Genomic DNA, 14487 nt, shown 5'->3' on the forward strand with positions numbered 1-14487 from the left:
AAGTACTTTTGTATTTAGAGAAATGATGAACATCAAAAATAAATTATCAATCGATATCTGGGTTATTGACATAGCCGTACATGAAGCAAAGTGATGCACATTGCTGAGCCGGTCCGGGCATAAAAGCGTACTTTAGCCATCTCCAGAGCCCAACCATTACTTCTAGCCATCGATACTGATGGCATCTATTCAATAGTTTTATAATTTTTTTTTCTCTAATCATTTTATAGCCTAATAGACCGAGTGGCCTGACTCTGACTCGATGCATGTAATGGATTGCCAAGTTCTCTTGATCACAAGTGCATTGTCTATTGAACACCTTACGTCTGCGGGCAGTAGAGTTGTATATTGACCCTATATTGCGGGGTGCGATGACTGTCAGAACAGCAGTCTGCTGATCTGATTGCGGCTGCAAGTGATCCACCCTCTTCACATTACCAGATCTTTAGTATCAACAGCAAAGGCCCATCTAGTCTGGTTCATTTCAAGATAAATATATGAGCTAGTATTAAACTCTACTGAAAGCTGGTATATACCTAGAGGGCTTCTGCAGTTACTTGCTGCATCTCATGCGTCTGCATTACCTCGTCTCTAGAAAAATACGAAGTATCAGTCCTGTTTACGCCGCACCCCTTTTTTACGAAGCTGATAGATGTCAGCGCAGTATTGATTGTCCAAATTCTGTAGAATGTGCACTAAATTCTCTGAATGGAGCACTGCCTGACAAGGACTACTGAACACATAAACAGCCAACCTGCGTATTTAGCCAGAATCAGGTTCACTTGGCTCGGCTTCAGTGGCCTACTGGTTCGCGCCTAGCCAAGGAGTCGCTCTTCTGCTTTTTGATGCATCTAATACAAGTCTCGGGTAGTTTATCACTGTGCAGACCCACCTAGATCTAGGTCGATCTGCTCTCGAAAGTGCCTCGGTGTGTTCCGGTGCAGCCAACAAGGCGGCTCGAGCCGGCATACGTTATTTCTGGAGGCCCTACTCTGGACTATATTAATACAAAAATGTGCTCTCCTATGAACGATAATTTGGTTATATGCAAATGCAATGGCAAACCCTAGAAGCCTGCAGTGGAGTGAGCGGAGAAGGCTGGACATAATAGGGTCGTTTTAAAGTTTCGCGTAGCAGAGTCTAGCTGATTATGCTTACATCGGACCATCAGTTATCTGATCATCTAAGCAGAGATAACAGCGAGTCAGGGGGTGGCAAGCCAGCGTGCCGTGGATTGCATTCGATATACATCTATTTCGTCTATCTAAATTACGGTATATAACTTAGAAGTCCTTCTCCAATTTAGGGGCTCTCATTATTAAACTATCTAAATAAGGAACGCGATAAGTGCAGCAAGAGGGCCGATAACAGAGCTGGTCCTGACGTAGTTAGCGACAGCATCGCCGGTCGACGATGCGGAAGCGGCAGTCGACGACTCAGCACTGACTTCTGATGTGGCAGCAGAAGAGGTTGCGGTAGCAGAAGCAGTCGAGTGATCAGACTTGTACGCCGCTGATGATGCGGACGTTAATGACGAGAGTGCAGATGAGATCGAAGAAGAAGCGGCGGCATTGGCGTAGTCAGAGTACGAGACATTAAAACACGGAATAGTGTAGTTAAAGGCTTTGACTGTCACAAAAGTGATGTCGGCGCAGGCATACTGCGTTGCGTTTACAGAGTCATCGACAGCGGTGTAGCGAATCTCAAGAGTGGCGTTCGATCCAGCAGTGACGTTCGACGGCTGATCCTCGATACTGTAGCACTGATGGCCAGCTTCAAGAGAAGCCACTTCGGGGAGTAAATCAGTAAATTGGGAGATCGAGACCGGGTCCTCGGATCCGTAGTAGATTGCGACTTCGATGTTCCAAGCTGAGTCCTGCATCACAAGAGCTACGGAACCGTCCTCGAGCGGGAATTCAGTACGATTGCGAACTCCGATAACGGAGCCACAAGGTGCAGTGTTGTCAGAGTCGTCAGACCAATCACGATCTGGCGGCCACAAGAATGCCATAGGGCCCATCTCCTGAGCACCAGTCTCGCCATGTGCCTGGGAAGCGACTAGGGAGAAGAAAGCAGAGATAACAAAAGCGATTGCGAACTGCATGATTTCGGTAGACAGCTAGACAGGAAGACAGGAGAACTTTTAGATGAGCTACAGCTGTCAACTGACAATATTAAACAAAGTAGAATCGAACATTGGGGCAGGCTCGATGCAGTTTAAGTAGACCTGCCAAGGCGGTCTCGAGAAGTACACATCAGTGAGTCCAAAACCCTACAGTCTCGACTACGGTCTCGACTTGGTTTGCGGAAGGCGGCAAAGGCATACCGACATCTCGAAGCCGCAGGCCGAGACCGCAGAAGGCCCTAGCCGCGGCATGATCCCGTCAGCCAGAGACTGTAAATACTGGGTTGTCGTCGCTTGGATGCGATTGCTGGGGATGCTGATCCAAGTTGTATTCCGCCCAAACTGACGATGCTGCTCTTGCTGCTCCTTAGTCTTCTCCCGTCGGCCATAGCAGCATCTGCCGCAACAGCCGTTGTTGCCCTTCCGCCTTGGACCGCGACTTCGTCCGGGATCGTAGTCACAGTTACACCGTCAGTCTACGCTGGGGTCACTGTCTCGCCGTCTCCTACATCCTTCCCCGTATCGTGGACCTCTTCCAAATGGGTATCTCTTGATAACTCGGGAATTCCCTATGACACTACAGCCGTCGTCTCCGCCTCGACAACTATCAACCCTTCTCCAACTCCTGCTGCAACTGACGAGATCTTCTCGCAGACAGCGGCTCCAGTACTTGGCTGCTGGGCTGAGCGCCTCCCGACTACGGACGACGACTTCCCAGGTAGTCCGTTCTGCACTCCACTGAACGCATCTGAACTTGTCGTTGGTGAAACCTACTTCATCACTTGGGACCCCTCATACTTTGGCGGCGGTATCGACGATATTGTCCATGTCAAATTGCAAGGGCGCGCTCTAGGCAGTCTGACTTCTGGTAGCGATGACGATGACCACATCTTTGAGACTGGTTATATTTTGAACTCCTATGGGTTCTATCCTCTAACCGTTCTCGACAACTTTACATCTGTCAATGTTAACGGTTACTTTTATCTCAATATTATTCCTGTCGTTTCTGCCAATTCAAATGCGTCGCATGTCGGCACAACTTCTGGGCCAATTCTCAGATTCATCAATACTGTTTCGGACGCTGTTTATCCAATCTCTCGTCTTCCTTCTGACAACGTTCTCGGGAGCGACGGTGACAGCAGCTATCACTCTGGTTTATCTCGTTCAGGCAAAATCGCCATCGGTATAGTTGTTCCAGTTGCTGTGCTGTTTGTAATTGCTACCCTTGTTTATATGATTATGTACAAACATCGTGGATCCCGCGTACGAGCAATTTTCAGCTCTCGAGGATACGGTGTTCGAGAATCTCGCAGTGATCGTCTTAGGAAAAATAATATCGAGCTTGGAAGTCTACCTACTAACTCTCCAAGGTCTCATAATCCATGATTTATCTTTATAGTAATTTATTTTAGCAAATGATTGTAGCGCAACATTTCCTCTATAGTCTGAATGCAAAATAGTGATTCACTTCAAGTCAGATTATTTCCAGCTTACTAGTAAAGAGAAAAATAGAAAATATTATATAATTGCTGATTTACTACTTATTATATTGTTGATTTTATCCCAAACAATAAGTTCTCATCAACTGATGCTTTATCAGTTTGAAGATCAATTGTATGCAATGGTAGATATTTCAGCAATTATCTGAGCGGATGCTGCGCCGCAGCGATCAAGATCGTTTATCTATTTCAATATTTACAGATTTTGCCTATTTCTTAAATTACCAGCATTTTTAAGGCCGCTCCCGTAAAACAGATATTTGAAGTTTTCTGTAAATAATTAATTATATACAGTTATGAATTAGATCTACTTCGTTGCTCGAGTCCGCTACTTGCGCCGGCTTAGACGAGTACCTCTCGATGTATTTTAGAAGCATATGTTGAGCAGCCTGGATGCTTAGTCAAACTACTCCATGAGTCCTTTATTTAAATATTATTATATGATTTTCCTGGCGCTATCAACACTATCAACGTGTATTATAACGTCGTATTTATGGGTGGCTGCAGGGCTCATTCATAAATATAGGTCTGCTGGCACAGAAGGCTTGGTTACTGGCATGTAAACATATACGATCTCAGCTAGACCTCTATTCACTAGCTTGTCCCACGGCGACTGACTCTATTGAGAATCTTAGGCAGATAGTTCTCCATTATACTCGTCAGATAGGCTATAATATTTAATTATATAAATAAATAAAATTGGCAAAATCAGTCTTATAACAATATTTAACCAATCGGGTCTTGAAATGGCTATAATAGGGTAGCGGTAACTCGCTCCGCGGCTTTAGGCGTTTGCTACGGTCTGGAGCGCAGATTTTGGACTAGCAGCCTAAAGTCCGACTTCCACAGCAGAGCAAGAACATCATCTTCTGATTGAAATACGTATAAATAAAAATGAGATGAGCCATTTATCCAAGAATTCTTTGGACGCGTCGTCTAGCTCGTCATCTATTGCAACGCTGGTAAATCCAGTATCGTCGGAATCGTATAAATCCCCCGAATATAAGCCCAGTGAGAGCGAGCCATCCAAATTGGTGCGCAAGCGCAGACGGATTCCGGTCGTCTGCGCCATTTGCAGGCAAAGAAAGCTCAAGGTATATCTTTTCTATGTTATTTAATGCTGATAAAAAAAGCTCATTCTAATTCTTACAGTGCGACCGCAATCAGCCGTGCTCTGCATGCGTCGTTCACAACACTGTGGGAATGTGTATATACGCTGCGAAGCCTTTTGGTTCTGATTTATTATGCCGTCCGCAACCAAAAACTGCATCATCAGCATCCACTCGAGGGTTGGGGACGTCGTCTTCTTCATACGCTGTACAGGCGCAAAAATCTGAGCAAGCTGTACGTCGTCAGTTACCACCTCCAGCACTCGCTCCTAAGCCACCTATTCAGTCCGCACTTTCTCCGCCTCCTCAAGAGAAGCCTACGTTCATCTCCTATGAGCCTTCGGCACCTCCGACTTTTATTTCTTCTTTGTCTTTTCCTTCCGCTTCTGCCGTCGATTCTCATGCGGCATCTACATACACTCAACTTCAATCACGTATGGAACGCATGGAAAGCATGCTAAACCAGCTTTCGCGTTCGGGAATTGTTATTCCTGACATTGATTCTTTTACCGGTTCCATTCCCGCATCAGCTCAGCAGAGCCAGTCACAAGACAAGCTAGATCAAGTTCATCGCGATCTGCTGCGTCTACATCAAGATCCAAGACATGAAACATCCACCCCACCAGTCCCGTTGTCAGCTATGGATATGCACATTTTGCAACCGGAGATGAGTATCAAGACAAATAGACTCACGTACTTCGGTCCCCTATCAGGTGTAGCTGCGATTCGAGAAGACGAATTTATTAAGGCTTTTCTGGATAAGGTCGACAAGGCCAAAAAGCTTATTTATTCTCGGAACCAGTCAGATCCAACTTGCAATAATGTGGGGAAGACTACCAGTTTCTCTGCGCCAAAAAAGGGGCGTACATCCCACGACACATCCATTCCAAAACTGTCTTACATTCCAGCAGCCTTGAAGAAACACGTGGATGAAATCTTTGACGTACAGGCGGATCCCATAAATCTATTCCCACGTCTCGAGCTACGTCCGATATGCGAGTTCTTTATTGATCGCTTCATGCAATCCGCAAATATTATGTTCCCTGTTGTGAATCCAGCAGTATTTCGATCAGATATGGCGAAGTATTGGAAGGCAAAGGAGCTAGCAGTACAGGAGAGCAGCAAGTCAGGCGGGAACAGAGACTCTAAGCCATTCTGGATGTCGACACGGAAAAACGATATGCGTGGCGCCGCCCTTTTTGCTATGATGCTTCGTCTCGGTCGACTAAGTTTAGCACCAGACTGGAAGCCATCGAGCGCAGGGTTTGACGATTCTTATTCCGTCTTGTTTGGTCCTAGATTGCTATCTTTTGTATGGTCATGTTTACGGGAAACAAATTATATGGGCAAGCCCAATCTTGTGGTCGCTCAGACTCTGATATGCATACGTTTACATCAGATGGTAGCACCTGAAGATGGCGATGGATCTGATGGCTCGGATGCGGCTGGATTCTTGGGTATGCTTTGCCAGGTAGGCATGAGTATGGGCCTACATCGTGACCCTTCATTGTTTCCTAGCATGCCGCCAAATCTTGCCGATCTTTGGCGAATGCTATGGTCTCAGATGGTAATTCTCGACACTTACCGCTCGCACGATTTGGCTCTTCCATTTTCCATTCCGCTAGAGATGTGCGATACTTCTCTAAACCGTATTCGTGGTTTCCCAGATTCTGTTACCCAGCTCGAGCAGCTGTCTCTTCCATTTATACAGACCCACATAGAATGGGCATTGCTAGCCCGCAGCATTCTTAACAGACTTATGACTCCTGATTTGGTTTTGACCTATGAAGAATTTGAAACTATGATGACTCGGATGGATGCTTTTGAAGAGACGCATCTTAGCTCGTTCCAGTCTTTGATCTCGATTATGCAAGGTGATGCTTCCATGTCCGGCCCACAGGACTCTTATAACCTTATGCAGAAATATCTAATCCTGCTGCTGTTTTTGCGACTTCAGCTGTCTCTATTGAGATCATTTGCTCCGAAGGATATTGAGTCAGCCGAGAAATTTCGACGCGCACGGCTACGCTGTGCTTTAAAGATGTTAGACACCATGGCGACATGTCTCCACCATGAGCGACTGTTCAACGGTTTTGAGTGGCTTTTAGTTCCGTTTTCACTGCGCAATTTTTTCTACCCGATTGCCCTTGTAATGAATGGTATATTAAAGGCATACTATGCCGACCCAGAAGGAACCACTATTCCTCCTGCTCTTTCTAGCAGCGCAGCGGATCAAGACTCCCAAGACGAGCGATGGCTAGTACCTGATATGGCTTTCCAATATGATGATCGAAGTGTGTGTGGTTTGCATCGGCTTTACCAGGCGTTTGTAAAAACCCATGTATGGATTAAGCGATTCTCCGTAGCTTATTACGGTGCTTACAAACCGGGGTTGGTGGTCGGGGTTTTGATAGAGTATGTGAGGCACGAGGTCGTGGGTGGGGTTGAAAGACGCGAACAGAAACTGAAACGTGCGGTATCCGAGCAGCAAGCATTGATGCAGTCTCAGCCTTTGCAATTTTCCATGTATACGAAACCGTCGTCTCAACCCTATCCTTTTAACGGTTCGTCCCTATCGTATCCTCATCAACCGCAGAGTGATGTTGTTGCGGTAGATGAAGCGCTAATGTTTGGTGACAAATTGGGTGCCAGCATTGCCATGCTAGAGACGAATGACTATATGGGAGGCGCTGCTCTTCAAGGATGGGGGTACGTTAGTAATGGTAGCCATGATGCAGGCACAGGGGCGCGACAGTCTGGAATAGGAGATATGGAGGAGCATGCAGGATTGGATGTTGACTCTGATCGATTTATGTATTCTGGATTCGGTACTGCTCATGCATATGTATAGCACGGCGAAGCTTTGATTTTGGGCTACAGGAGGCATACTGTGAATCATAATGTTATTCTTAAAATTAGCCCCTTCTAAACATTCAAGCCGATTGTGCTTTCTGGAATCAGTTGCGAGTAGTATTCCTGAAGTACGCTTGTGCTCGCTTTCTATTATTTAGTAAGAGATGAACATCGTAGATGCAATAGCTAGACGTAAAATATATCAGCGTCACGATATAATACGTCTTAGGATTCCGCAAAAAGCAGATTTCTAGCTCTGACAAAGATTATACATGATAACTGCTAACTATAGCATTTAAGAATTGGGGTGACAATTCATCTTTTACTGCTCATATATAACTAATCATAACTCGCAACGGCGGAATCAAAGATGCTATAAGTTAAAAGTACGTATTTCTGCTAATCAAATAATTCAAACTCAAATTTTACTCGCGGTGTTGAGCATTTGTTCCATCGCGTTCATCAACCTTTCCCATTTCTACAAGCTCATTTCGACTGACAATAACTTCTTCGCCAAACAACGCGTTAATCTCTTCAAGAGACTTACCCTTAGTCTCTGGAAAGAAGAAAAACACAACAATAGCGCCGACACAATTAAGAGCGATAAAAACACCGTAGTATTTGAACCCAACGTTACTGAAAGCGATTGGAGAAATCTGGTTGAACACGATGTTCACAAGAACATTACAAATAACAGCAACGGCAGTTCCTTTAGCTCGAACCTCTTGATTCATAATCTCAGGAACATAAATGTAATGAATTGAGTTGTATCCAAGAGAGTAGATGGCAGAGAAGAGGAAAACAAACGCGATTGCAAAGCCCTGACCGACCTTGTTATCAGTACCAGAGTAATTTGCGGTAAGACCCATCACAATAGCCAGATCAATTGCCATTGCAACACCAGTAATGTATAATGCTGACCTTCTTCCAAACCTATCAACATAGAAGATACATATTAAGTTGAAAGCCGGTCCCACCATTCCATAGAGTGATGCTAAAAGAGTAACAGTGTGTCCAGTAATACCAACTCCTTCGTATATATCTGTCTGATAATAGTTGACAACATTAATACCCGATAACTGGGCAAAAACTTGGATCGCAATTGAAAGAAGTAGTCTCTTGCGATTGCTAGGCTTTGCAATCAAGTTTTTCATGCTACCCGCTTTAAGCACTCTCTCGTATCGAATCTGTTGTTGCATTTTTTCAAATTCTTGGTCAAAATACTCCTGGTATGCTGGATTGACGAGATTGACTTCACCATGAAGTTTACGAAGAACAGAATAAGCTTCTTCCGATCGATCTTTCTCAAGAAGCCAACGTGGGGAATAAGGCAGAAATGGCATACCAATCAAGAGGATTATAGCCGGTGCACACTGGAACGCTAGAGGAAAGCGCCATTGGAAAGAATTAGAAGCATAAGAGCATCCAAAACCTATCCAATTGGCCAGGGCAAATCCAAATCCAACAAACTGACCATGAAGACCAGTAATCAAACCTCGCTTTGAAGTAGGGGCAATCTCGGAGTTGTAAACAGGGATTACCATATTCATGATTCCGACAGCGAAACCGCCAATGATGCGCCCCGCAATTAGCATACCTACATGAACGGACGCCGCTTGAATAATTCCAGCTATAACTGCCCACACAGCAGCAAACATAATAGTGCGCTTACGGCCCCATGAGTCAGCTGCCCAGCCTGAGAAGAGCACACCAAAAAAGGCACCACCAGAAAATGTCGATACGACAGCTCCCTTGATAGAGGCTACGTATTATTTAATTAGCCTTTGACGATACTAGAACGACGAGCAAGGAAACCCCAAAACAGTAAAAAAAAAACCAAAAAACATACAAGTGAAAGGGGCAAAATAAGATTTGAATGCATCGTGCGAAATGGTGGTAGACACGATACCAGAGTCGATACCATAAAGCAAAGATCCAACCTGAAGCAAATTTTAGTACAGTCCAACGACCACCACGATCGAGGAAAATGAAGCTACGTACAACAACAAATGTGCTACAGAACCACGTGTAGGCATTCAGTTTCTGCGCATATGGACTGATTTGACGCTCTATATCACCCGAGTCGGTCTTTCTAAGGTTGGAAAGCTCCGTACCAGGTTGCTCATCTGAGTTCGATAATTTCTTCGTTGTGGAAGAGTCCATAACTACACCAAAGAAAATAGAGGGAAAAAAAGTCTGGAGAAAATTACGTTATGGCGGGGACGCACAGAGTTATATGTCATCAGCTGCGAACTTACCCCGGCGTGTGTAAGGCCACTGCACCTAACGCGGGAAGGTCGCTGGAACCCCGGACGCGGAGTGTTAGCCTGACCGACGCCACACGCTACGAAATTACCCGCCAGATTTACCCTCACGACCTCACTAAGCTTGCTTGCAATGTTGCAGATGTATTAACTTTTAATACAAAAAATACTTTTTTATTTATTTTTTTATGCGCTGTATATCGATAGACTCTTATTCTTGACACCGACAGAATGTATGTAGACTGACTGCCAGGATAAAAGTAAAGTTTCAGAGTCAAAACTTAACACACCCGGAACTCTGTTGATGTGGGGCAATCTTTGAGCTATCTCACTTGGGAATCTTCAACCCGTGCTGATGCCGTCAATATTTTCCGGAAGTGTGATGTAGTTCGAAAACTCAAAACAAATCATATGATAACCAGATAGTTAGCAACCTCGACCAGATATCTATAAATTGAATGAGAGAGTAAAAATCACGCCAGTTTTTGTAAGTTATTCTGCGGCGTATTAGCGCTTGGCTAAATATTCTATACGAATACTTGTAGCGTACAGTGCTTCTATTTGACAGCAGTACAGCCCTTCCAGATAACATGTTAAAATGTCATTGACGTATTACCATATTTACGTTTCTCGTACAAAGTAATCTATCAAATACACTGCTACGGAAGCAATAACAGGAGTAACGAAACGATTCGTCGGTGCCTACAGAGCAGACCAATTAGTTGACATGCGACCTTCTGCGGGTGGATAAAGTAGCAAATTATGCATTCATAATTGCCGCCATTGGCAGTATCAGGCAAATTAGAGATATGCCAGCGGACAATGTCGGCTGTGTGGCGCTTCGGTTGAAATATGACTACAATGAAGTCATCGAAATATCTTTTGATGGTCGTCCTCTTCGCATTCATCTATATTCAAACTCCGTGTAGAATAGTATCAGTTCTTGTAATCTATATATTATCAAAATTAAAATGTCTTTCTATCTTTTCTTCATTCGAATTTGGGTCCTCGTCCCCTTTGAAAAGCTAGGAAATGACTTGCTATATAGCGGTTAATCAAAACACTTCGATTATCTGGCAGATTAAGATGCAACTCTATTTCTGTTTTGAGTATGCATAGACGCAATTGGTTCTGTTTCCCCCACATTCTCAAGCTTACTCCGGCTAAAAGCGGAAATCCGGATCCTCCCACATTCAGCTACCTTTACCCGACATGATAGAAGCCGAGACAATTTCGCCAATTGCAGTTGTATAAAAAAGAAAATCCGGCAGCCACAGAGCCAGAATAGCCTTAAAAGCACCTCATGCTGGAGAGTATACGCATAATGGTATCCGAGTAAATATATTCTATAAACCTAGTGGCTATGTGCACAATTCTCCCAGGGTTATTCGCAAGCCTACAGAAGTGTACGGCTAGCCTCAGCCGCAGCCGCAGCCGCCACTGATAGTGGACGCTAATATCGTCCCCCACTTTTAGCTTTTACGGAGTTAGTAGCCGAATTCTTACAGATTGGGCTATTTTACGCGCAGTTCTTTTCGCCTATAATTATTCTACGCCTATATCAACCTTTTGAATCACCTTAACTACAACATCTAAACCATATCTGCCTATCATGAAGATCTCTCACGGGTGCTGGCACCCTGCGGCAGACACTATCATTGACTGGGCGGTAGAGGTTGTCAAAACTCGTACCTCCGATGATGAGTTGTATGCTGTTACTGTACGTCTTTGATTATGTGGGTTGGTTTTTTTTCGCGGATTTCAGCTAATATTCTCCTCTCTTGTAGTGCTCGAAACCACTGAATTTCAGAGGTGATACTCTTAACAATCCAACGCTATCTCACAGCATCACCTCTCCTGCGAATGATATACTTTATCTGTCATCTACCCATTGGAAAGCTCAAGCTTCTACGGATGTAGGTCCACACTTCGAGCTCTTCCCAGACGGACCGCCCGAAAGAACCAGCGAAGTCTCAGTTACCAAAGATGATAATTCGGCTACATTTTCGGTAGGAAATCTCTCTGCTGAGCTAGATACAAGACCCAAGTCGTTCAATCTGGATTTCTATGCGACAGATCCTACCGCGGGAAAGAAGAAGCTTCTGACGAAACTTGGTTGGCGATCAGTTGGCTATGTGAAACAAGGAACTACGGCAGCTCACCCCAAGTTGAACTATACCGATCCTAATCGCGGAACCCGATATATCACTTATCAGTTGCAGCTCGGTGTAGGTGAGAAGCTGTATGGCTTAGGTGAGCGATTCGGACCCTTCGTCAAGAATGGTCAGAGCATTGACATGTGGAACGATGATGGAGGAACAGGTTCAGAGTTGACTTACAAAAATATTCCTTTCTTCTTATCCTCAAAAGGATATGGTGTATTTATTCCGTCTTCATCATTGATTTCTTACGAAATCCAGTCTGAAAGGACTACTCGGGTCAACATCCTAATTCCCGGAGAGCAGCTTTCAATGTATTTAATTCATGGCCCATCGCCAAAAGCCATTCTTGAAAAGTATACCACTCTAACTGGACGTCCAGCACTTCCACCAAAGTGGACTTTTGGTTTATGGCTCAGCACTTCTTTTACCACTGAATATGATGCCACTACAGTAAACCAATTTCTCGATGGAATGAAGGAGCGAGATATTCCTGTATCAGTTTTTCATTACGACTGCTTTTGGATGAAAGGCTTTGAATGGTGCGACTTTGAATTTGACAAAGATTACTTTCCGGATGCCGCCTCAGATCTCAAAGCTCTCAAAGAGCGTGGTCTTCACATATGTGTTTGGATCAATCCTTACATCGCCCAAGAATCTTCCATCTTTGACGAAGGTGCTTCTAAAGGCTACTTCATCAAGAAAGCAGACGGCAGTGTTTGGCAGTACGATTACTGGCAAGCGGGAATGGGATTTGTCGATTTTACGAATCCTGAAGCCTGGAATTGGTATCAGGAAAAGCTCGGCAAGCTTATTGATCTAGGTGTTGATTCATTTAAGACTGATTTTGGAGAGCGTATTCCAACTGGCGATGCGGTATATTTTGATGGATCTGATCCAGCTAAAATGCATAACTACTATCCGTTCTTATATAATAAAGCTACTTTTGAAGTTATTGAGCGCAAATTAGGTAAGAATGAGGCAGCTGTTTTTGCGCGCTCGGCAACTGCCGGTGTGCAGCGATTTCCAGTTCATTGGGGAGGAGATCCATATTCAACTTTTGAGGCAATGGCTGAGACTCTTCGCGGAGGTCTATCCCTTGCGCTTTCTGGATTTGGATATTGGGCGCATGATATTGGAGGATTTGAAGGAAATCCAGATCCAGCACTGTACAAACGCTGGATTGCATTCGGTCTTATGTCATCTCATTCAAGACTCCACGGTAGCAACAGCTATCGGGTGCCATGGATCATAGACCCTACCGGAGAAGCAGAAAAAGTATTGGCGAAATTTGTGAAATTCAAACACACCAATATGCCTTATCTTTTTGCACAGGCTCGTATTGCGCACAATAAAGGTATTCCTATGCTGCGTGCTACATTTTTGGAATTCCCTGATGATGCCTCATCATGGACGGTTGATACTCAGTATTTTCTTGGATCGGAAATTCTCGTTGCTCCTGTTTTTAATGGGGAGGGCGATGTAGAATATTATATTCCCGAGACAAAAGGACAGTGGTATGGGCTCTTTGATGGCAAACTACGAACTGGAGGAAAATTTTTAAAAGAGAGCCATGACTTTTTCTCTCTTCCGTCTTTATTAAAGCCATCTGGAGCTATAGTTCGCGGTGCGGTTGACGATAAAGTTGATTATGATTGGGCCAGTCATTTTACTTTGCTTGTTAATGCTTCTGCTTCTGTTGACGAAAAGCTGATTGACATCCCTAATTGGGAGGACTGCGGCGGGGACAATAAAGTCTCTTTGAAGCTCTCCATTTCCGAAACTGAGCTAGTAGCTGAAGTTATTCACGGCACTGCTGATGATTGGTCTCTGAGCATTGTTGCTGTTCCTAACGTTGGAACTGTGACTATCGACGGAGTTGTATCGTATGGCTTGTCTAAAAAAGGATCCGAGTTTGTGCTCCCGGTTACCGCTGGCGCTAAGAAAGTTAGCGTAGGTTTGAATTAACCTAATAGATGATGGAAGACGCTTTAGAAGAGAAATTGATAGAAAAGATATAGAGATTTAAATTAAAATTTTGTATACATAATAATAGACAAATGTCCAAATCATACCGTTACTTTAAATAGGACCTTTGCCAACGTTCAAATCAAAGTAATGATCGGCGTGATTGTAATTTCAGCTCCATTGTGACCCATTAACAAATCTATCCCGAGCATGAACTCACCAGAATTAGCTCTAGAGGTTAGTTGTGGGCCAAGCGTATGTCGTCTGTGTTAATTGAGAGGAATTGCCGATAGTCATTAAGTAACTGGGTCGACGCTTCTGCAGCAGTACCGTTTTACATTTTTTATGCTGAATTGCCGCTTTTAGAAGACGCGACATTTAAGAGGACTCATGATAAAAATAACAAAAATAACAATTAGTAGGGTTTAGTAGGGTTTAGTAGGGTTTAGTAGGGTTTTAGTAGGGTTTAGTAGGGTTTAGTAGGGTTTAGTAGGGTTTAGTAGGGTTTAG

General features: G+C 44.2%; 5 protein-coding genes across 5 annotated transcripts; 3 read left to right on the plus strand and 2 right to left on the minus strand.

Annotated features, from left to right (window-relative positions):
• Positions 1-1229: 1229 nt before the first annotated feature.
• On the minus strand, positions 1230-2501 carry V2V93DRAFT_373426 (uncharacterized protein). The gene has a single exon (XM_066910980.1). The coding sequence runs from the start codon at positions 2102-2104 to the stop codon at positions 1328-1330; it is 777 nt and encodes a 258-aa protein (XP_066764570.1). The 5' UTR covers positions 2105-2501; the 3' UTR covers positions 1230-1327.
• V2V93DRAFT_58050 (uncharacterized protein) lies at positions 2289-3739 on the plus strand. The gene has a single exon (XM_066912736.1). It carries the CDS (start codon positions 2474-2476, stop codon positions 3509-3511), a length of 1038 nt encoding a protein of 345 aa, XP_066764571.1. The 5' UTR covers positions 2289-2473; the 3' UTR covers positions 3512-3739.
• A 620-nt stretch (positions 3740-4359) lies between these two features.
• Positions 4360-7893, plus strand: V2V93DRAFT_406661 (uncharacterized protein). The gene is made up of 2 exons (XM_066912672.1): positions 4360-4718; positions 4777-7893. The coding sequence occupies exons 1-2, from the start codon at positions 4524-4526 to the stop codon at positions 7582-7584; spliced, it is 3003 nt and encodes a 1000-aa protein (XP_066764572.1). The 5' UTR covers positions 4360-4523; the 3' UTR covers positions 7585-7893.
• On the minus strand, positions 7680-9914 carry V2V93DRAFT_373431 (general substrate transporter). The gene is made up of 4 exons (XM_066910981.1): positions 9845-9914; positions 9588-9782; positions 9436-9526; positions 7680-9348 (listed from the first exon to the last, which is right to left on the minus strand). Exons 2-4 carry the CDS (start codon positions 9747-9749, stop codon positions 8012-8014), a joined length of 1590 nt encoding a protein of 529 aa, XP_066764573.1. The 5' UTR covers positions 9750-9782; positions 9845-9914; the 3' UTR covers positions 7680-8011.
• A 1411-nt stretch (positions 9915-11325) lies between these two features.
• Positions 11326-14065, plus strand: V2V93DRAFT_387780 (glycosyl hydrolases family 31-domain-containing protein). The gene is made up of 2 exons (XM_066912310.1): positions 11326-11570; positions 11638-14065. The coding sequence occupies exons 1-2, from the start codon at positions 11463-11465 to the stop codon at positions 13975-13977; spliced, it is 2448 nt and encodes an 815-aa protein (XP_066764574.1). The 5' UTR covers positions 11326-11462; the 3' UTR covers positions 13978-14065.
• The last annotated feature ends 422 nt before the right edge of the window (positions 14066-14487 follow it).

Source organism: Kockiozyma suomiensis (assembly GCF_038497685.1).
Source record: "Kockiozyma suomiensis strain NRRL Y-17356 unplaced genomic scaffold V2V93scaffold_11, whole genome shotgun sequence".
In the NCBI taxonomy this organism is placed as follows: Eukaryota; Fungi; Ascomycota; class Lipomycetes; order Lipomycetales; family Lipomycetaceae; genus Kockiozyma; species Kockiozyma suomiensis.

Bases quoted from the DNA above. Each gene is read 5' to 3' on its own strand.
- V2V93DRAFT_58050 (XM_066912736.1), top strand. From the start codon at position 2,474: ATGCTGCTCTTGCTGCTCCTTAGTCTTCTCCCGTCGGCCATAGCAGCA.
- V2V93DRAFT_387780 (XM_066912310.1), top strand. From the start codon at position 11,463: ATGAAGATCTCTCACGGGTGCTGGCACCCTGCGGCAGACACTATCATT. The intron at 11,571-11,637 runs GTACGTCTTTGA...CCTCTCTTGTAG, and splicing joins ATGAGTTGTATGCTGTTACT to TGCTCGAAACCACTGAATTT.
- V2V93DRAFT_406661 (XM_066912672.1), top strand. From the start codon at position 4,524: ATGAGCCATTTATCCAAGAATTCTTTGGACGCGTCGTCTAGCTCGTCA. The intron at 4,719-4,776 runs GTATATCTTTTC...TAATTCTTACAG, and splicing joins GCAGGCAAAGAAAGCTCAAG to TGCGACCGCAATCAGCCGTG.
- V2V93DRAFT_373426 (XM_066910980.1), bottom strand. From the start codon at position 2,104: ATGCAGTTCGCAATCGCTTTTGTTATCTCTGCTTTCTTCTCCCTAGTC.
- V2V93DRAFT_373431 (XM_066910981.1), bottom strand. From the start codon at position 9,749: ATGGACTCTTCCACAACGAAGAAATTATCGAACTCAGATGAGCAACCT. The intron at 9,527-9,587 runs GTACGTAGCTTC...AATTTGCTTCAG, and splicing joins TCTGTAGCACATTTGTTGTT to GTTGGATCTTTGCTTTATGG. The intron at 9,349-9,435 runs GTATGTTTTTTG...AATAATACGTAG, and splicing joins TTATTTTGCCCCTTTCACTT to CCTCTATCAAGGGAGCTGTC.